Source organism: Mya arenaria, chromosome 4 (genome assembly GCF_026914265.1).
Source record: "Mya arenaria isolate MELC-2E11 chromosome 4, ASM2691426v1".
Classification (NCBI taxonomy): Eukaryota; Metazoa; Mollusca; class Bivalvia; order Myida; family Myidae; genus Mya; species Mya arenaria.
This window is the reverse complement of record NC_069125.1, coordinates 33,811,829-33,834,947: the sequence shown is the minus strand read 5'-3', so window position 1 is coordinate 33,834,947 and position 23,119 is coordinate 33,811,829. Positions and strand designations below refer to the sequence as shown.

The 23,119-nt window shown below is 35.2% G+C and overlaps 1 protein-coding gene across 4 annotated transcripts in view; it reads left to right on the top strand.

The window, feature by feature from the left end:
- LOC128230311 (ankyrin repeat and sterile alpha motif domain-containing protein 1B-like) overlaps positions 1–23,119 on the top strand; it is a 116,992-nt gene that overhangs the window by 63,253 nt on the left and 30,620 nt on the right. For 2 of the 4 annotated variants that reach the window (XM_052942485.1, XM_052942484.1), the window contains 10 exons: positions 609–871; positions 1,710–1,845; positions 5,155–5,258; positions 6,150–6,261; positions 8,580–8,722; positions 10,456–10,611; positions 12,306–12,404; positions 13,049–13,180; positions 13,946–14,020; positions 14,564–14,587. In XM_052942485.1, coding sequence (XP_052798445.1) covers positions 609–871; positions 1,710–1,845; positions 5,155–5,258; positions 6,150–6,261; positions 8,580–8,722; positions 10,456–10,611; positions 12,306–12,404; positions 13,049–13,180; positions 13,946–14,020; positions 14,564–14,587 — 1,244 coding nt within the window. Of the gene's footprint in view, positions 1–608; positions 872–1,709; positions 1,846–2,981; positions 3,076–5,154; positions 5,259–6,149; positions 6,262–8,579; positions 8,723–10,455; positions 10,612–12,305; positions 12,405–13,048; positions 13,181–13,945; positions 14,021–14,563; positions 14,588–23,119 lie in introns of all 4 variants that reach the window. The other 2 variants (XM_052942487.1, XM_052942486.1) reach the window with 2 other exon arrangements.

The following is a 23,119-nucleotide window of genomic DNA, read 5'->3' as shown; positions in this document are numbered from 1 at the left end:
TTTATTTTTCTAACTAAATTTTAAATGGGGTATGGGCCTTTCAGATTAAGAAAAAAGTGTTATTTTGACTTAAATTAGGAATTAAATTTGGTCTAGAAATGAATAAGAATACTTTAATAAAAAAAAAACTAAAACAGAAAAGGTAAGAGAACTTGGTCAAGTTTGTTTCCTTAAAAATACACCAATGGTTCCATAATGAAACAATTTGTCCTTGATTGAAAGAACATTTAAAAATAATAATTCAAAACATGAAATTAGGAATTTTATTTTCACAATTGGGGATCATATATATGTTTTATAGCATTGGGGATTGGGTTTCAATAGAATGAAGCTGAAATTGGTCAGACTCCTCCTACTGCATTTTCAAAATATATTCATTCAGCAACTTTGTATTGTTACATAAACAGAAGAGTGATTATTTTGGTAACTTCTTATTTCTGTGAAAGTGATATCATTATTATCACATATTGCACAAGATCAAATTTATATTATAACATTTTATGTTTCGTTAAAAATGAAATTAAATGTTCAAGTTTTACGCACAATTATTCATTAAAAAATACTGGTTGAAGCAGCAATATTGTATTTTCTCTATCTTCTGTTTCCAGGTTTACTTAGGGGCTCAACAGTAGGAGTTCCACGGAAGGCCACCTCCCAATTCTATGACGATGTTCTTCGCAAGAGTCGAGTGCCCGTCCAAGATGCTCCTGCGAGTGCGCTCGTAGCTGATTTGTCCAAAATGGATCACGAGGAAGATATTGATCTTGACGCCGTTATGAAGAGTATCGATGTGGAAGTAGCGAAGCGCGCCTCACTCACCCAAACCAGCCATGATGCAGCAAATTTTGATGATGCTGAGGAATGGGAAAAGGTTTGTTATGTATAGATTTGAAGATAAAGAACAAACTAGTTTGTCTGTTTGTTTTTAAATTAAAAGGTTGATGTGTTGTCATAGTCTTAGTTTAATATTCATTGGCATTTAGTTGTGCAAAATGTTTTAGTTTGGAGCATAAGTGAATGAAAATCATTATTAAGATCACGGCTATTTACATAAATTCTGGCTAAAATAATTGTTGAGTTATTTCCCTTGATTTTGACTGAGAAAAACGAACAAGCGTTGCCATCTGCTTGCAATGGTAAATTAAATTTTAAAAGCATTCTGAAATATGTTTTATGGTGTATAATGCTATCATACAGGTGTCTTCTGCCGACCTAATTTATTGTGTTTCCAATTATTAGCAGTTGCTGAAATACTCTCTGACTGCAATGAAACTGTTATCGAAGTAATTTATAGGGAGTTTTAGCTTAGGTTGTTGTTGAAACTATCAATGGATTAGACAGTAATTGAATAATATCACTACAGAAGGTACCTCTGGCATTTTTGTGGTTAAAACCACAAGACTAGGTGGTCCATTTAAAAAAAAAAGTTGAGGTATTGTCATGAATATCCTTAGTGTCATTGGTGTCGCTGTGTGAAACTTAATATTGACCATAAATGAAAAACCATTTAAGATATTTACATTGAACTTCAATAGTACATGTGCAGCAAGACCCATTACTCTGGTTTTGCCTTTTTTATTTGCTTTCCGTGCTGTGCTCTTGTTCAAATTAAAATATATTATTTGTTTTGTTTGTTTCTCAATTTTTTTTATGAAAATATAGATGTTGCTTTACCAAAACTTATACTGACCAGCTTATGTGTTTTGCAGATAGCAGATATTATGTCAAGTTTCAGTGGAGACTTGACAAATTTCAGTGCTCCCGAACCTGAGTCCCCCACAGTGGAAGAGTTCAATGTAGCCTTTGAGGCGTACATGGACCGTCTGCTAGACTCCAGGGAGCAAGGTACCATCCCCCACACATGTGCATACCAGCTTGTGGTCTCTTCCATCCAATCTATGTTACTGGCTTGTAGAGTTGACCTTGAACTGTTCCTGGTTGTAGATTTGACCGACCTCGGCATGCCTGACCCTGTGTCATTGAATGCAGAATTTGTACATACACTTATTAATTTCACTGGGCATGTGTTGTTTATGGTGTTTTTGAGTAAATAGTAGTCCTATGATTTCTATAGATATAACTGTTTAATTCTTTTATTGTGAAAACAGTGAAGAACACGTTATTTATTGAAAAAAGCAAGTTGCAAGTTTTATACATCTCAATCAGTTTCACCATTCAAAAACTTGACCATGACATGTATTCCATTAAAACTATTTACATGATACTTGATACAAATGGTCACTATAGAAGTATAGGCTTGTATGATTCTCAAAAGCACCAGAAATGACAAAAAAAATCACTGACATGTACCCTCATTTTCATGATCTGAAGTTTCTTGCAGGTTCTTCAAGCATGCTAGCATTTATGTGATCCAGACTGGTCATGTGACATCAGATGCATGCATCTTTGGAACACTGAACATACAAGATATGGAGCATCTTAAAATAGATTGACTTGTTGAGGTGGAGTTACGTTTTGGAATGGGGTTTGAGCTCAATGAAGATAAAGCTCAGTTGCCCTGGATTTATGACCATCAAACCTAAAAATAAAAAGTAAAATCATTGGACAGACAATTGCTCATGGTGTTTGGTATTGATTGATTCTTTTGTTAAACAAACCAGCTGCTAATTGTATTAGAAAAAGTGTACACGGGTTATATTTTGGTTAGTTTGTACATTTAAAGAATTTGATTGGTTAGTATTAATGTTTGGATAAACATTGACCAACCTATGAACATTTTGGCTAACTTAACCAAACGAAATAATTTACCAATAGTATACAGTTGGCTTCTGATGATTATGAAGGGCAGAGCTTATAAAATTTATATAGGATCTTTTTTTAGAAACCAAAATAAACTCCACCTCAACAAATCAAAAGAATGGGACTTCACCTATAGCATAGACACTATAGAAACTATACTAAATGGTTCATGTGCCACCATACCTCACTTCTACCATGTATTAATCTTGCCATCGTTGTAGATTCAGAACATTATGTCTTCATTTGGCGTGGGCATGGTCCGGGAATCTGTGTTTGTCAAGGACTTTGAGAAGAAATTTATGCAATTACTAGCAGGTATATCACTGTTGTCAATGCTAAAAGCTTGGTAAACATGATGTTTTTTGAGAATAACACTGTAGTTTTTGCCTGTTTAACCGTTTATAACTCTTATCAACGTTGTAAATTTAAGTGGGAAATCCACATAAAAGTGAAGGTGTTTGTCAATATTTACCATTTATTGTAACAGGTTTCCAGGAATGTTTTTGTGAGAAAAAAAAAGTTATGAAGATGTCTGACATAAAATTCTGTCTACATCATTCCATGGTCATTAAAGATGGGATCCTCTTTTCAATGCGTTAATGACAAACTTTTAATGAAGAATTTTATTAAGTCAACTTTACACTACTGCCCAAATCATACAAACTTTGTGTTAAATTGGCAGATTTATTTTTTTATTACATTTATACACCGTTAATCCAAAGTTGTCGGGACCAAGATAAAAACTTTGAATAACTGTATTTTGGATCAACAATTATTAGAAAATTATTAAAAATGACGGCGTTTGCGAATTACTGGTGAAGTGAAATATTTAGTAGGGAAGATTGCAATGATGGTTACACATTACCAACATGTGTGCTCAATTCTTGAACAAGAGCTAAACGTGTTGATCACCTCAAACTGATGCCCACATACAATTGCTGTATGAAGAGGAAACTATGAGATGACCGAGTTCAAAACAATGATTGATAAATATGTGTGAAATACCGAAACAGGACTGTAATTTTTACGTCGAATAGCGATAATGCAAAATAGCCATTTCGGAATATAGATGAAAATTTTAATTAAACAAAGAAGAGTGAAAAATAAATTAAAAAAAGTAATGCACCAGTCAATTGTCGCCACGGCCCTCAGGTCCGGGGATTCCCTGCCCAGTGAGGACAACTGCTGGTATAATCCCCTCCAAATTGGGGGGCCGTGGTTATAATTGACTGGTGCATAATAATTTCGGTATAATTGACTGGTGCATAATAATTTCGGATAAACGATGTTCGGATTAACAGTGTTTAAATGTATACAACCTCACTGCTTAAAAAAAGAGTACAATATGTTTGTTGATAAAATGTAGCGTACATGGTTACCTTATATGTTATTAAGTTGTTATGAAGTGTGATGAGTGCTACTCCTTCTATACATCATTTGTACACAACTGACAATAGCTATTCAAAGCAAGTGCCAGTGCATGCATGTATTGAGTGCACTTAGATTAAGAAGCATGTCTCGTTTACTTACGATAACAAGAGCATGTTAAGTAGCTCTTGAATAGGAATCACTTGTAACTCATTACATGTAACACTTAATGTTCTGTGCACTACTGACATGGTAAGAAAGGAACTGTACGATAGGACAATTTAGCAATGAAGTTGACTCGGTTTCATTATATATATTATGTGCAAAATGAAATCTAATAAATTACGAAGTTGATATAGAAATACTGTTTTAACTACTCTATTTACAGCGAAGTTACATTGTGTATTTTGCTCCCCAAAAGCATAATAAAAAATCTTAATTTCATCTGTCTGTACATCTGTCTGTCACACAGTTGTCTGGAGAACAACTGATAAACTACTGATGGGATTTCAATGAAATTTGACATATAAGCAGAAGGCAATATGTACAAGGGTAGTGCTCAAGAAGCATAATCCTGCCTTCAGTCACTGCTGAATTATCTCCCCCTTTCAATTTTACAGTATGCATTAATATGGAAGTTGCTTGTCATTACCACACAAGAGTTTCATATTTACTGAATTATCTCCCCTTAGCCATATTTTTTCCCTAAGAGGTAGGTGCTTGTGATAGTTTTTTTTCCCAAATCATAACTTCAAACTTCTTTGAGGTATTGACGTAAAACTTCATATACAGGTATGTGTTATTGGGGAGAGTTCACAAGAACAACAACTCTGTTTCTGGTATTTTAACAATAATTACCCTTTTATTCATATTGATACCTACTTTATGTCTTTTCAAGTTCTTCTTATGACCAATGTTGTCCAGACTGATATGTTCCCTGTCAGGGACTTCGTCTAATATAATATATATTGCCCTGCATGTGCTTAATCCATTTGAACCTTTTTTCGAAATGCATCCATATTTTAGGTGAAGGTCAAATGGTCAGCGTTGGGGAGTGGCTTGAATCACTGGGTCTTAGTCAGTATGAGAACAACTTCATTGCCAATGGCTTTGACAACATAGACTTCCTGGTAAGTTTCATGTCACGCAATATACCTCATTGTCAGTAACCTTAGCAAGATTCATTGAAATTGCTTCCTAGTGTCACGTGACTTTAATGACTTTGAACCTAACATAGATCTAGCATTTGATGTTTTGAAATTCAGTTTTGCAATCTTATGTACTTCCGTTTGGTAACATTATTGTTGTCTTTGGAAAAATGATGTTATAAGTAAGATTGTTTTGGATGAGTTACATTTTATTTCTGATCACAAGCTTGCTACATTTGCGGACTGTCAAAAAGTAAAATCAACTTAAAACAAAATTACATTTAATTTAAACATTCAGGTTGCATAACAATGCAACAACACGGTTCGCACAGATTTTAGAACAACTTGATTTTAGGCTGCTGGGTGAAAAATGAAATGCTTAAACTTGCAAACAAACCCTTAAAACTTTTTTTATTTTTTATTTTGCCTTGAAACTGCTTGAAAAAAGATTGTATTTTTAGAAATAGTCCGTTATAGATCTCCGTTATCTTTTCCTCCTCCACAGAATTTTCATTTGCTAGAAGAACAGGACTTAGAAAAGATCAGTTTGCTAATCTATGACAGAAAATTCTCACGGCACCAAGTCTCTACAGCGATATGCAATTTCCTCAATAAATCTTATCATTAGTGTTGCTGCCGTTGTTCCAATTTTTTTAACCTTGGCAATAAGCCAAGAACCATTCAAAGATATTAAAATGAAACTTGGTACACATGTTGCCAGAGATAATACATAAATATGTAGTAAGGCCCATAACTTTGGTTAAAATCCTTGGATAATTATGCCCCTATTTTGACTAAAAAACCCAAAACAGAAGTTCCATGGCACTATTATTGACATGCATGTTACTGATGGTAAATATTTTCATTCCCCAGGACCCTCGTGTATTGGAAGAACAGGATCTAGAGCAGATCGGCGTGCTGGCTCACGGTGATCGACAGAAGATCCTGGCAAGCACCAAGGCCTTACCTCAACTAATGCCAATTGGTGGGTACCGGAGTAATGGAGTGTTTAAACCATGAAGCAATGCTTTAGTGCAAGACTGTTTCAATGCCCTCTATTTCTTTATTGAGCTAGAACTTTCTATATGGCTGAGAAATAATGGCCATGAATGAAAAACAGTTGTAAGATATTAAATAATGATTTTAACATGAAACATATTTCAAAATAGTTATTCTTCACTATGACATGTACATAATTATACCGCATGTCCCATAACTTTGGTGAAAATATTTGTCAAATTGGCATCTGATTGTGGAGCTCTTGCTCACATATACATTGCTTCCATGGCCTTGTAACAAGGGCAGCCACATACGTAGCTAGAGGTCGAAAGTCGAGCCCAAATAGGGGCTTGTTCTGATGACTGGTTGGTAAAAGTTGCCTTCCCGTCAGGCGCTCACCATATAGTAGGATAGGAATCAGAAGTAAAGATATTTCTCAATTCAGGTCCCGAAGACTGGCCATTAATTAAGATGGGATTCCTCAATACTTATGGTGTAATTGTCAGTGAATGATAAGTGTAGTTGAGCATAGTGATACTTATAGGCTGCATAGTCAATATATCACCTAGGCTCGAATTTTTTTTACATTATTCAGCTCTTGATTGTAGGTCTTTTAATAGACAACAAAAATGCTACTAGGCCATATAATCACAAAGGCATGTCTTTAATTCTGTTTTTATTTACAGACATTGTCAAATTCCAAAGTCTAGTAGAGGAACAGTTGATGTGGCTACATTTACAGGAGTTCACTGACGCATTTCTTTCCCTTGGTTACAACACAAAGTATTATCTTACATTTGAATATTTGTAGTCACTATCGAGTCACCAGCTACAGTTGAAGAATAGTTGATGTGGCTACAATTACAGGAGTTCACTGACGCATTTCTTTCCCTTGGTTACAACACAAAGTATTATCTTACCTTTGAATATTTGTAGTCACTATCGAGTCACCAGCTACAGTTGAAGAATAGTTGATGTGGCTACATTTACAGGAGTTCACTGACACATTTCCCTCCCTTGGTTACAACACAAGTATTATCTTACATTTGAATATTTGTAGTCACTATCGAGTCACCAGCTACAGTTGAAGAATAGTTGATGTGGCTACATTTACAGGAGTTCACTGACACATTTCCCTCCCTTGGTTACAACACAAAGTATTATCATACCTTTGAATATTTGTAGTCACTATGAAGCCACCAGCTACAGTTGAAGAACAGTTGATGTGGCTACATTTACAGGAGTTCACTGACACATTTCCCTCCCTTGGTTACAACAAAAAGCGTAAACTTACATTTGAACATTTGTAGATACTATCAAGCCACCAGCTATAGTTGAGAAATAGTTGACAGGGCTACATTTATGGAAATACCTGGACACATTTCTTTCTCATTTTTATGATACCATCTATAGCATATTCTGATATTTACGGACACGGACCAGCCCTCAGCATCAGTAAAGGCTACATTTATGAGAATTCTGGAAACATTTTGACACCGTTAATAAAGTTTAATCTCTAATAGCCAGACACTATCAAGATCCTAGCATCAGTAAAGCAATGGTTGATGGGGCTATATTAATGAGAATATCTTATGACTTTTCTGCCCTTGATTAGGACACCATAAAAAATTATAACCTTATATTTCCAGACGCTATCCAGCCCTGGGCATCAGACAGGGGCTTATTTACAAAATTGAAATGTTTCTCTTACATGGTTGTAACACCATCTATAACATATTCTTCTAATTTTAGATACTGTCAAGACACATTTCTCGCGCATGGTTGTGACACAATCTATAACATATTCTTATTTTTAGATTTGTCAAGTGCCCAGGATCAGGAGACAAATGGTTAACGGGGCGATAATTGCGAGTTTATCTTGAAACGTTTCTTTCACATGGTTGCAAAACCATCTATAACATATTCTTATATTTTCAGACACTGTTAAGCCCCCAATGTCAGTAGAGGAATGTTGGACAGGGGCTTAATTAACGAGATCATCTTGATCATTTCTCTCGCATGGTTATGACACCATGAAAAACTTTATTCTTACATTTTCAGACACTGTCAAGCCCCCAGCATCAGAAGACAAATGCTTGCCGGGGCTTCATTTCAAAAGTATCTTGACAGTTTTCTCTCCCTTGGTACCAACACCAGTAAAAACTATAATCTAATATTTCCAGATACTATCAAGCCCCCAGCATCAGAAGACGAATGGTTGCCGAGGCTTCATTTATGACAACATCTTGACAGATTTTCCTCCCTTCGTTAAAACAGCATCGACAATTATTCTTACATTTTCAGATACTGTCAATCCCCCAGCGTCAGTAGAGGAATGGTTGACAGGGCTTCATTTACGTCCAGAGTATCTTGACACGTTTTTATCGCATGGTTACGACACCATCGACAAAGTCCAGAGCATCCTCTGGGACATCCAGCTTAGAACGGTAAGACATTAGGGATATTTACTTTATGATTTTGGCAAAAGGTAATGTAAAATAACCAACTTTATACACAAGTTTGATGATCATACACCTGCTGAGCCCCTCGACTGATAGAATAATTGAAGATTAATTGTTTGAAGGACATCGGCAATAAGCTGTGACCATTGATTGATAAAAATATGACTGAACAAATCACCAATGAGGGCCTCAAACATTAGATTTTGCAGCCTGGTGGAATATAATTTTGTTATCGTTTGAAAGGTATTTCTGGCTGACAACTAATGTAAAATTGATTACCAGACCGGCAGTTGGTATTACAGTTTGTATATTTGCTCTTTATTTAAACTGATATCAGACATAAAAGTATCATTTACAAGCTTTGATAGCCAATAAAACATTGTTATACATGTATATTATTTTTAGTAAAATCTTTATACATTAGAAACTCACTAAACTGGAACTCCACAAAACCGGAATCCTCGGGATACCGGACTTTTTTCAGAGTCCCGGTTTTCCCCTTCTATTTTCAATGTAAAAAAATCCCTACAAAACCGGAACCCCCGAATTCCGGATACCGGACAAAAAATCGAGAAAATTTGTTAATTGTCAACGTAATTTTACCTCACAAAACTGGATATATTTGTTCCAACATGTCAAAATGATTTTGTGTATTAGGAAGTCGTGAATCGCATGTCACTTTGTTTTGACAGCCGGTGCGTTGTTAAATATTGCACCCGTGATGTTGTGTTAACTCGATAATAGATAATGATGATTGCGCTGTGGATTATCTGCCACACAATAATCAAACTTGTGAAAAGAAAATTGATTGAAACATTAATTTGTTTGTTGCAGAAAATAAAGAACTAGAAACGGTTATCATGTGATCATTTTGGAGAGTTGTTTTATCTAAAGACTTCTATGATTGAATCAAATTAGAGCGGTGCGTTAATTAAACATACTTAACAAGCATTAAATTACAGATAATCGGATAATTTGTTTGTTTGTTACTCAAGTTACTTAAACCATTGTTGATGTAAAATAAATGTTATCTTTATGTGTTTTAATTTTATTCCAGTTTTCAACGTCCCTTTAAAGGTTAACTCAGTTAATATTTTGAGTAAACTTAGTTCGGACATCAAATCCTCACTAAACCGGAATCCTCACTAAACCGGAAATTTTGCCCATTCCGGACCTTGTCCGGTTTAGTGAGTTTCTACTGTATTTTCTATTTCTGTACACAAAACATTTTTAAATGATTACAATCAGGCGCGTCACATACTCAAGTACGCTTAGGCGTACAAAGGAAATTAGGTTCCATCATAATGGCAAATGCTTAAAATTCCTAATCAACAGTTATAATAGAAGGCTGAGGGGCGTTTGCTGTGTTTACATTATACTTATTATATATTCTTTTCACTGGTTAAAGTTTGTTGTAAGTTGACTAAATGTTAGGGTTCAAATACTTGAATATGGTTTCTTTATAACTGTATACTCCAAAAGCAATTCAGGGGACACCCCTTTCACTTCCATGTCATATAAAAGATTGTGCCGAGGTAAAGAAATACCTTCATATAGTGACACCTAGCACAAGAGTGTTCTGGCGTACAGCTCACAACCCAAGTGCGCGTCTGACAATATAATATAGGATGACCCAAAATTTGCATAATTGTGTGTCACATTCCTTAATGCAAACATAGCATCACTAATTTTATTCAATATTTCCATTTATTTTACAGGTGTTAGACATATCAATGCTGGGTCATCGGAAACGTATCTTGGCCTCTCTAGGGGAGAGGAAACCACTCGATCGACAAAACTCCCAGACCAAACGAACCATAGCCCCCACCAGTCCTGAACATCTCAAATCTCCACTAGATATCAACCTATTCAAGGTTTTACAACAGTCCAAAAACTCTAAACAAGTCCAAAGTTTACACACCTTATATGAACAGTTCACATATCTGCTTTCAACAGTTTTCACATCTGATATCTACAGCTCACACATTCGATATCAACAGTTCTCACACCTGATATGAGCAGTTTTCTCATATATTATCAACAGTTCATGCACCTGATATCAACAGATCACACACCTGATATCAACAGTTCACATGCCCTATATAAACAGTTTATGCACCTGATATCAACAGTTAACACGCCTGATATCAGCAGTTCCCACACCTTATTTCAACAGTTAACACGCCTGATGCCAACAGTTAACATGCCTGATATCAGCAGTTCCCACACCTTATTTCAACAGTTAACACGCCTGATGCCAACAGTTAACATGCCTGATGCCAACAGTTAACACGCCTGATATCAGCAGTTCCCACACCTTATTTCAACAGTTAACACGCCTGATGCCAACAGTTAACATGCCTGATATCAGCAGTTCCCACACCTTATTTCAACAGTTAACACGCCTGATGCCAACAGTTAACATGCCTGATGCCAACAGTTAACACGCCTGATATCAGCAGTTCCCACACCTTATTTCAACAGTTAACACGCCTGATGCCAACAGTTAACATGCCTGATGCCAACAGTTAACACGCCTGATATCAGCAGTTCCCACACCTTATTTCAACAGTTAACACGCCTGATGCCAACAGTTAACATGCCTGATATCAGCAGTTCCCACACCTTATTTCAACAGTTAACACGCCTGATGCCAACAGTTAACATGCCTGATGCCAACAGTTAACACGCCTGATATCAGCAGTTCCCACACCTTATTTCAACAGTTAACACGCCTGATGCCAACAGTTAACATGCCTGATATCAGCAGTTCCCACACCTTATTTCAACAGTTAACACGCCTGATGCCAACAGTTAACATGCCTGATGCCAACAGTTAACACGCCTGATATCAGCAGTTCCCACACCTTATTTCAACAGTTAACACGCCTGATGCCAACAGTTAACATGCCTGATGCCAACAGTTAACACGCCTGATATCAGCAGTTCCCACACCTTATTTCAACAGTTAACACGCCTGATGCCAACAGTTAACATGCCTGATATCAGCAGTTCCCACACCTTATTTCAACAGTTAACACGCCTGATGCCAACAGTTAACATGCCTGATGCCAACAGTTAACACGCCTGATATCAGCAGTTCCCACACCTTATTTCAACAGTTAACACGCCTGATGCCAACAGTTAACATGCCTGATATCAGCAGTTCCCACACCTTATTTCAACAGTTAACACGCCTGATGCCAACAGTTAACATGCCTGATGCCAACAGTTAACAAGCCTGATATCAGCAGTTCCCACAGCTAATATCAACTGTTAACACGCTTGATTTCGACAGTTAACATGTCTGATATCAGCGATTCCCACAGCTAATATCAACAGTTAGCATGCCTTATATCAACAGTTAACACACCTGATATCAACAGTTAACATGCTTGATATCAACAGTTAACACGCCTGATATCAGCAGTTCTCACACCTGATATCAACAGTGTACACAAGTGATAACAACAATTCACTTACCTATTTAAAAAGAAGAAGATGTGTTTAATAATCTTTCACATGATCATATCCATGTGCATTTCTAAAGAGATATTTTTCCCTGTAGGACTATCGTAATGTGAAGCCGGTGTCCACGTCAGAAGAGCCAGATCCAACACCCATGGCTGTAGATAGCAGTGAAGATGAAGATGTCTTCAAGAAACATGTGAGATATATGTGGTTAAGCCTTGTCAATGGGCATCTTGGTGATAGTGATATAGTGGTAAAGTTGTCCCTCTCTCGACCAAGAGGAAGTCGGTTTGATTCTCACCAGGTGTACTTTTTCATGGCCTCTCAAAAAGGACAAAGAACTCAACCTCTTGAGCGAAAGGCAGTGACCTATTACACTAAACCACATTCAAATTGGCTTGTGCTAATATTAAACACTGATACTCCATGACCGAATGTGATTGGATGCCTTATGGCATTACCTCACAAAATATGGGTTGACAACAGCATGTTTTATTTATTTTTTTAAGCTTGTGTCTGAATTTTTCTGAACAAGTCGTTGTAGTGCCTTGGTTTCATTGTCTTAATGGGCGTGCAAATAATTGAATCTTGACTATATCTTTTCAACCCTTCAAGATATTCATTTGAAACCTGATACGCAAAAGAAAAGTCATGCTTTCTTGCGGGACACAATGTGCACACATGAAGTAAGGCTAAAAACTCTGGCTTTAGAACTTGTTAAGTGTTGTCCCTTGTTTGACTGGAAAAAAAACCCGAGGCATTTGCTCTGCAGCATTTCTGTTAAACTTACATGTAATAAATATAAATATATTTATATATCAATATTTGTGTGTTTTACAGGGGGGCCAGTCAATACGCAACAGCAGTATTCACCTACGACCTCCCCACCTGGCTCAGGTTTCCAGCCCAGCTCGCCAGTGGAGACATAAGCCAGAGATGCTCATTAAAGGATGCTGTAACTATACTGCTCAGGTAAACATGGGGAATGGTTTGGGCACACCTACAGTTTTCATTGAAATACTTTAATAGTCATTTTGTTAAATGGAATTCTGGGTTTCATATTTGAATGATGGCCTGTTTTTCCAAGAAAATAGCCTTGGGGTCATTGTCATTTGGAGCATCATTGGTGGGGGCATAATCGGCATGGAAACACTTCAATCTTGGCGATAAACAGTTTTAGATATTAAAATGAAATTTGGTACACGTATTGACAGGGACAATATGCACATTCACAGCAAGGCCCATAACTCTGGTTTTAATAATCGTTGATTTATGCTTGTTGTTTGAGGATAAGCATTTGATCCGCGACGCCCTTGTTAAAATGGAACTCTGTTTAGCATAGTTGTTCTTTCATGTTGAGGTTTTCAAGGATTTCCAACACAATTTTTTTGGAAACAGAACACACAAACTTGCAAGACTTTTAAGATTCATAAATAAACAGTTGAAACTTGTTGAACTCCATTATGTGATGTTCTGTTGTTGTTTTTTCGAATGCGTTGGGCTAAGTAAGACATGTTTTGTATTTCGGTTATATTGAATGTTCGTTATCTCAAAGTATTTCCCGAGGTCCCAAAGACTTTGACATAGTGTGTTTTGACTGTATATGTTATAAAATAAAATTAATAAACATGAGATTAAGGCTGAAAATTCTGCAGTTTATATCATATAGGTTATGTTATAAGATGCATAATGAAAATATGACAAGGCAAATTATATAATTATGTTTGTTTATTCCAGTACCTTGGCTCAACTATCGTAACGGAGATTACTGCCGGGATCGAGTGTACCAAAACAGGAATAACCAAACTTAAGGTATTACTGTGGACATAGCTATGAAAAAATGGCCTGGTTACTGTTAGTTGTGGCTAAAAAGCTGAAATGGTGTAATTGTGTTCAATATCAGGATGAAGTTTTGAAACAGATAAATGATAAATCTGTGCAGAGTGAAAAAGATTAAAAGTTAATAAAGCCACCCTTCGATGAAATGGCCGTATATTGCTTTTCACATGTGGGTCAGGTGGCTGATGAAACCTTATCCGATTGATAATGAGAGAACGCTTGGGCCCAAGGTCCTCAATCTTGGAAAAGATGTTGGTCATAACTTTTTTTGACACAATAGACATTTAATGTGAAATTAATTTCATTAGGGGGACATACATGTTTTACAATCATCTCTTGTTTACTTGTAACAAATTCAATAGAAGCTATGTTAACATAGAAATGCTTCAATTAACAATATAAAGCTTTGCCTTTTGTTTATTTTTTTTAAGGCTTTCTTAATTTTTTCTTTGCCAAAATATCTTTAAACACTAAAAGAATACAACACCCTACAGTGTGATTATGTCGTAATTTCAGCTAAGATTTATGCGACAGTTGCAGGTTAGTGTCTATCAAACTGCATGACATCATGTTGATGTTGTATGACCTTGGGTCTGCTATTGTAAGTTGTCTGTAACCTCAGTAATTTCTTGTCAGTAACTATCAGTGATATCTAGCCTTGCGTGGTTCTGTTTCTACCTATGGTGTTGTTCCTGCATGAGGTGTCCATATTATTTTGATGAAATAGTTTTCAATATGTTGGAAATGCATTTTCTGTTGGAAATATATTTCTTCTCATTTTGTTCAATTAAAAAAAAAAGGGAATTGCATGGCATTTGTTTCTCTTTTTATTTCAATATTAATCTGCGTTTTCATTTTCTCTTTTTTAACAGATCCTGAATAGCCAAATAAAAAATGCATATTGAGAAAGGGGTGGTAACTTTTGTTGGCTTAACAAGTACTAGTTTCTGTCAGCATTTCTTTGATTACCTCCCTTTGACTATTTACTTCAATTCAGCTTTTGTTATTTTAGTTGATAAAATTCATTTGCAGTTAAATGGTGCATATTGTTTTCAATATTGCAACAAACACTTCCACTTCATCAGGCGTAGATTAATAAGAGCACTGGTATAATCAAGGTTGACTTGTCTGTTTGTTTTCGGCAAGTGCTGTGTAACTTAAGAGGTTATGTGTCGTACAGCGTACAAAAGGAATTGCTATATCGCAAACAACTCGGTTAACGAATTGTGTAATGGAGCAACGATTCATGTCACATTATTGTTCGAAGAAAAAGATCATAAAGATATAACCGGTGACTTCTTTACAAGATAGAGAAAAAGACTTGTCAATATTCATAAACGATGAATACAGCTTTTAAATGTAGAGGCCACACATCTCTTGCACTTTGGGCTTCTTATTCATCCTATTATTTGAATGATTTCGCCAAAAAATGATTTGATTTGCCAAAAAATGATTTGATTTGTGAAAAAAACACACAAATTATTTAACAAGCAATTTCATTGCCATTCTTGTAATGTTTATCATTGTGTTAAAAATGCTTTTACAAAATGTCGACAAAATAGTCTCATTAACTAACAAAATATTAAACAGAACAAAATATCTATATGCATACTGAGTTTTTGGCAATTCAATTTCATCATTTAATGGTAGTATGTTATTCAACTACAACATGTGCCTTTACTCAATCATGAATATGTAAAGAGCTGAAGCTATCGAAAATGTTTCTAAAACCTGGCCAGTTACTATACATTTAGATTGACCGATGCATCCATTAATTTATTAGAATTTTCTGGAAATTAATATTTTATACTGTTTCCTGCATCATGTTTTTGTTCATTTGAAAGTCATATTTTGATTAAGGTCAAATTTATGCATATTGTAACAAATGTTTACAATAAAAATAAAAATTCAAGATGGCGGCTAAATTTTTTCGTCTTGACTAAACGCGCTTCGCAATAAAATTTGGTTATTCCGTTCGATACTGCACGAATATTAAAGAAATGTCAAGTTTTATGTTTTACATGTATTGTAAGTTCAGTGAGGGAGTATACTTATCTGCACTTTTAATATTTTGTTAGTTTCGATTCAATGTGCACGCTTTTTCACTATGATAAACAAAAATCGTAAAGTCGTTTAAATAAATTTGGCAAAAGGATGTTTTCCATTAATACGCTTCATGTTGTTCTAATGAAGGACTTACGCGGTTACCATTTTTTATGACTGTAAAAAGTGCATAAAGTGCATAAAAGTTCACAAATGGTAATTCTTCTACGCCCATTAAGGAATTTTTCAAACACGGCATTTGACCTACTTTGGTATAATTGCTTACAGTGGTTTAAGCGGCGTTGAATGAGTCAATGTGTAATTGATATTTTTGCCGATATTCAACATGGCGACTTTGTCCTTGTTGTAAAGCTCGTACTTTTATTGTTTGATTTATTTCCAAATGAATTATCATTAATGTCAGCGCTTTGTTATAATCATAACGCGCTGCATAGTCAAAGTCAAATGCGTTAGTTTGCACTGGTTGTCCGAACGTGCGAACATGAAACGAGTCAAAAGCATGTTCTCGAAACGTGTATTTAAAAGAATGAAGTTAATGCATCATTCAGACATGTAAGATGATCAAAGAACCTCTCAGTCAGTGTTATGAAAGATGGCATCTGTAGACTTTACCCAATATACCTGCTTCAGATTGCGCTTTCGTACCAAGAATAAAAACGCTGTATCTCGGTCTATATCAAAGCCCAAGTTAACTCTTTTCTGCATTACCTTAGCTGTTGGAAATTTTATGAAATAGAATCAACTTTTATTGAAGTTAGCCATCCCAGTATATGATTACCCAAGGCTGTGACCTTTCTCAAATTTTCCATGACCTATGAGGAATATGTCATTAAAAAGACATCAAATCATTCAGCAATTACTTAACGATTTATGGAATAAATGAAAGTTAAAATATGCAGGTGCCGCGCATGAAAGATCATACGGATTTGAGGAGTTGAAGGAAGTACAGGGTAAGATTCTGGGTTTACGATTCCGTTCACCCGATTACATTTTACGAAAAAACTATGAGTTGGACTAAATGTGAAGATTCCTTTTTTCGACCCATCGAGATAGTTGTACTTGGTAAACTTGGTGTTAAGTTTTAAAGTACACGACTTTACGAGCATTTAACATCTTCTTATGTACATGTTTGGAACCAAATCGGTTTTACTAGTTATTTACGGTATTCAGTTTTACACAAAATGAAAAATCATTTAGCCGATAATACTTTAACCTCGATTGAATCAATATTTTGATAATTGGACATATCAGCCAATCAGAATGCTCATTACAAAAGCGGGTAGGAAAGCTAGGTGAGAGGTCGGGTTAAGTCAGTGTGACACAAAGTATTATCTGACATGTAAATAGCTCAGCTTTGTTAAGGTCATAATAAGCAGTCATGTGACTTTAACGATCCTTGTACATGAAAATGAAGTAAACTGAGTTAGCATATTTCTATGAAGCTAAATTAGAGTGCGCTATTTATGGAGTTTTGTGCCGAAACATCGAAACCTGCTATTAGCACTTTATTACTTTGCACTATTAATTTAGACCAATTAAATACAAGCGATGTTTTAATTTGATACGAGCATATTATATGATTTAGTTCTATTGCTTCTGCATTGGATCGATGCGAAATTACGATAGACTTGTTCGTGGATAAAATTGCGGTTCTTTGCCAAAATAAATGTTATGTGTCAGAAAAGCTCTCTACCGCAGTCATGTGTTACGAGCGCCAATACAATGGACAAACGAGTACCGTGTCCTGTCATTTGTCTCCCTTGTATAACCTTGACAGATTTTGTCTAATCCGTATGTGCTATAAAGATGCACCCTAATCTCTAACTGCTATAAAAGTGTTCCTTAATCCCTTTCTATAAAGGATTCATAATTCATCTCTGCTCCTATAAAATGTATATACTTCTAAAAAAAAAATTTGAAATGCTGGCATGATTTTTTTTATTCAATTAATTAAGGAAAATCATTATTATGATAAGTTTTAATCTGTTTTTAAACTCATGCATCGACATTAAGTGTTTATAAAAGAATATTTTTAAACCGTTTTAAATCTCTAAGAAATGTCTCCTAAACTTTCTTGAAATATTAGTTTCATTTTTCAAGGAATGGAAATGTATTTTATTAGTATATAAAAAAACACACTGACCAGTGGTTCAAAAATTATAATTCAAGATTATGAATGAATCTGTTCCATCCTCACTTAATTTCATTCATTTATATTGTGCGAAATGTATAAAAAACTAATTAAATTGAAAATGTGCAAAGAAAAATCTAAAAAGTCATTTTGCAAAACTGCATGTCAACTTCTGTATTTTAGGAAAACCAGGTGTACTTTTGATGTGTGGCTTATTTCAAAAAGATCAAACATTTGTGGTAAAAAATAAATAAAAGATGTAATTTTTGGTGAGAAAAGTCCAATTTAATGACATTTTTCTGGTAATGTATTCAGTCCAAATTCATTAATACAGATTATTTGCAGGGAAAATATCTACCAAACCGGTTGAACTTTGATTGTCAAAGTCCTTAAAAAGATAGTTTTAATAACTTAAATGTATCGGGCATTAAAGTATCATTTGTGAGTGCATAATGAAATATCTCTTTTAAGTAGGAAAAAATATATTTCTCATGCAAATTTTGTCAGTAAGTTGTAAGAAATGAGTTTTTAAAGTGAATTGAAAAAATGATACTTTGGACTTCTAATATAATTGCTCATTTTTTGTGTGAAAAGGGCATAATTTTAGCAAGAAGAAGAAAATGCTACCATTAACTTTATTTACACTGAAAAATGTAGTAGTTTTATTATATCATTTCTAATATTATGTTTTTTCCCTTTTGACAGGATTATTATAAATTATGTAATTAAAGATTGAAATTCAAATCAAATTTACCTCAAACATCAAAATCATGAGTACTTTCTTTTTTTATAATTTATAATCATAATTGTTTTCAAGGCAGGTAAAACTTCCCCCCCCCCCCCCCCCCCCCCCCCCCCCCAAAAAAAAAGAGGACATTTTCACTCAGAGTATTTAAAAATATTGACTGTATGAAGAATGTCTTAATGAGACTTTTTCTTTTCATGACGATATTTTCCGCTGTCATTCAATTGAATGGGTGTGATTTCTTTAAATGCTAATCATCAAAAATCAAACAAATTCCATTCTTTCAAAATCCATATGTTGTGAGCTACATCAAACAAATATCTTAGACTCGCGCGTTCTCTCCATCCCTAACATACTGAGCTTGAATAATACACTCACACATAACCGCCGTACGATGTGACGGCCAGGACTTCGATATAATCATCACAAAAAAACACTGTCATTTGATTGATACGATAGAGTGTTCTGCGCTTTACTGAAGCACGTTAGAAAATGTCACCAACTGATTTTCATGTAAAATACAGATTTTTTAAGGGATAATCCCTATTCCCAAAGGGACCGGCTCCTTTACCGTACAAGAGCGAAAAGCAGTCCAATTTGAAATTTAATTCTCAAATGGAACCCAATATTGTAATGTGAATCACTCTAAATGCATGTTTCAAGCTGTTTTTCGGATTATAACTAGCTATAGCCCTGAGAACAATTTGACATTTCTAGGAAATTGTGAACCAGTCTGTCAGAACTGTCAATCAATCTAATTTTCAAGCACCTGAGTGACATGGATCACAGGCTTAAAGCATGGGTGTTCTGAACCAGTCTGGCATGATAATTCCATAATTCCCCGCATTGCATCAACACTAAAGCTTTTAAAACAATTGTCATTATCCATCAACGCTGACATTTATTTAATTGTATTGCTTTTATCAGAAGTGGATGGGTAGAATAGTAAATGTGGTGTTTCTAGAAGAACGTAGTGCATATGGATGTCATGTATGCATGAACATACACCACCTCAAAATTGCATTGAAATAGTGTAGGAAAAAATAGGTCTGCAAAAATTTTTGCTAACAAAAAATCCTTCTTTCACCATGTTCATTCTTACATGTAGGTCATGTTTTTTGAAAAGATAAAAAGTGAAATTTTGTCACAGCCAAGGTGGTAACAATTGTTGTCAGTGGTAACAGTTTGCAAATATATTTTTATCTGTTGGCCATTTTAAACTCAATTATCGTTTATGATATTAGAGTTCAAACTGTTGAGCCATGTTAACAACATTAGGGCAGTAAACAGCAATAGGCACATGTATAGTAAGTCCCATAACTTTCGCAAAAAATATTTAAAGAGTTATCCTCCTTGACCAAATTAGAAAATAGGGCAATTCGTAAATCAACTTTCCTCAGATTAAGGGTATGATTTCGATTGTAACGCATTAAATCTTCCTGGTGAAAGATTAGTAGTGACCATCTGATTTGGCCCATGATAGATCATTTTGGAATGGTCACATTATCGTCAATACGTCATTATAGCCTAGTAGACAATAACATAAAGGATAAGAGTAATTAATTTTTATTGCACGGCATTTTCCAGTTTTGTCGTGATGAGACGTCAAACAATAGCAACAGACTAATCATTCATGCCTCATCAGACAGAGGCAGAAAGAAATAATAAAATCCTGTCATTAATTTTTTGTCGCTGATTTGATTTCTCACGTCTCCAATGGTGCGATGGCTGTTTTTGTGTACGCGAAATGACCTTTGGATGTCCATGTAGAGTGATGAATGTTTGATGGAAGTTTTCCCTGTCTATTCGCTTTCTTTCGAAGACAATCGGCGCTGCAAGAACGGGCTTTTGTTACGCTTATTTACCATCCCCGAGTTACCAGGAACCCAAAAAGGTCTGCAAATTGATTGACCCAGTCTAATGCAATTGGTTCGATGGAAATCATCTGATTATTTATACAGCTTATTCATTACATGAAATTTCAACTGATTTCTGGATAAAAAGCCTTGAAATTTAATATTGCAAGATTTTGACAGATTTCTTTGCTCTCTGCCTGCTCTTTTATGGAGATTCGGTCTTGCAGAAATTCAACGAAAATTAATGAATTTGCACACTGTTTGGAATTGGCAAGAGACATAGATGCGGTTTTCTTTAATGTAATTCTGTTACGTAAGGTCTGTCAGATTTTCGCCTCACTACCTCCACAACCATTGAAGCATACCAAGACATTGTGAAAAGCCTGGACTAGCCGCCGACTTGTGGACACAGGCAAGTGCGGACAATTTGTCCCGACTCCAAACACTGTCAATCTGCCTCTCAACTGGAAACGTAAATGGTATTTGGTAATATGATATAGATGAAGCTTGTGATTTAATTTAAAACTTCGCTGACTTGACGAGAGTTGTAGAACACAGAGATGATTTGTTCAATTCAATTAAGGAGATTTTCTGCAACTACTGAATGATGCAGATCTTGTTTTCAATGAGTGGTCCAGATTTTTGGCGCAGGGTTTGCGGTGAATTTTTCATATGAACTTTCACCTCGGAGGATGATTGTAGAAAGTTTGAGCATTATGACAATGCAGATGGTGGTTGGAGTTTTAGATATGATGCTTAATTCCATATGGCACAACAATTCTCAAAAAAAAGTTCCTGGGGTTGTATTGGCTAACAACCCGAGTCTGATTTTCAGACTCAGACTTTTAATTTTGTTGTAAAGGAGGAGCATTTAGGTGATAAAAACTTATGTTTGTGTTACAAATAACCTGTTCTACAATCAGGCTTATTGTCAAAATAAGTTATATTATACTTATGTTGAAACATTTCAGATTTCAGTTTTCTGAGCCTGAACCTCAGACTCAGAATGATGGTTAGAATACGACCCCTGGTACTCATTAGAAAGAATTTAAGAAAGAGCTTTTAATAACTTTATTTAAAGAAGGTAACACATTAAGACATAGGCATTATATTATAAACAAACATAACACACGACTTATTTACAATGTGGCCTTCTGAAAGAACATACACACGCACACACACATAAATGCTTAGAATGAAAACGCAAGCATAAATTTATGTTATTTCAAAAGGGCACATATTAAAATGTTATACGAAAACATAAAGAAACATGAATATAATACATTAATTATAACATCAATGCCGAACAATACATCAATTTGTACCTAAAGGTTAACAAATCGTATCATTAAAATTTATTAACTGAGTAAGTACGACAGTCACACATGTATTTAACACCTTACTCGAGATATATATAATGTAAAAACAATAGTCATGGAATTATGCGTACAATTCTTACAACGGTTTTTGCAATTGATGATGTAAAAATAACTTCTTGCAGCAGGCTTTAAATGTCTTTTCCGTGTTCGATTTACGTATTCGTTCTGGTAAAGAGTTCCAAACTGTCCCGCTGTAGCATGCAAACGAGTGTTTCTTGTATTGAGTTTTATGTCGAATGTGGGCAATGTCTTGTTTTAACTGTGGATTGAAGACACGACAATGTGTCAATTTTTTTTCAAAATTTGAATTTCTAGGGTGCCATATATCATTCATATTTTCAGATACTAATTTATCATATGGTGTCATTTTCTGACCACAGTGCGCACATCAATATTTAATCAAACACAAGTGTCATCGATGGTCACTCGCCATCATCTATTTCCCAAATCAAATTTTCTGGCGTTAGACACTCTATTTCCGATGTCTTCCACGTGAAGGCTTCAATATTTTATGCGATATGAAATGTCTGATTACGTTCTTTGGTGGACCATGTAATTCGAGGGAAAGCTCTTCGGTTTGGAGGTGTGCTTTTCCCGAACAGTGACAACCAATGTCGACACTACAATTTTTCCTTTCATCAATCATTTTCTTGCACTGTCAACATGGACGATCCTCTGATTATTTCATTTATTTTGAAATATTCATTTGAAAATGTTGAACAAATATAATATAGGGATGAAAATATTTAACATATAAATTAAAAAGATCAATTTAAGGTCAATTTGAACAAGAATTGGCTGTCTAGTGTTAAATTAAGTATCCACTTCTTATACAATAGGTCGGTGGTTTGACTCCAGGGGATGTAACCAGTCTAAGGTCAGACTCCACTGCAAATC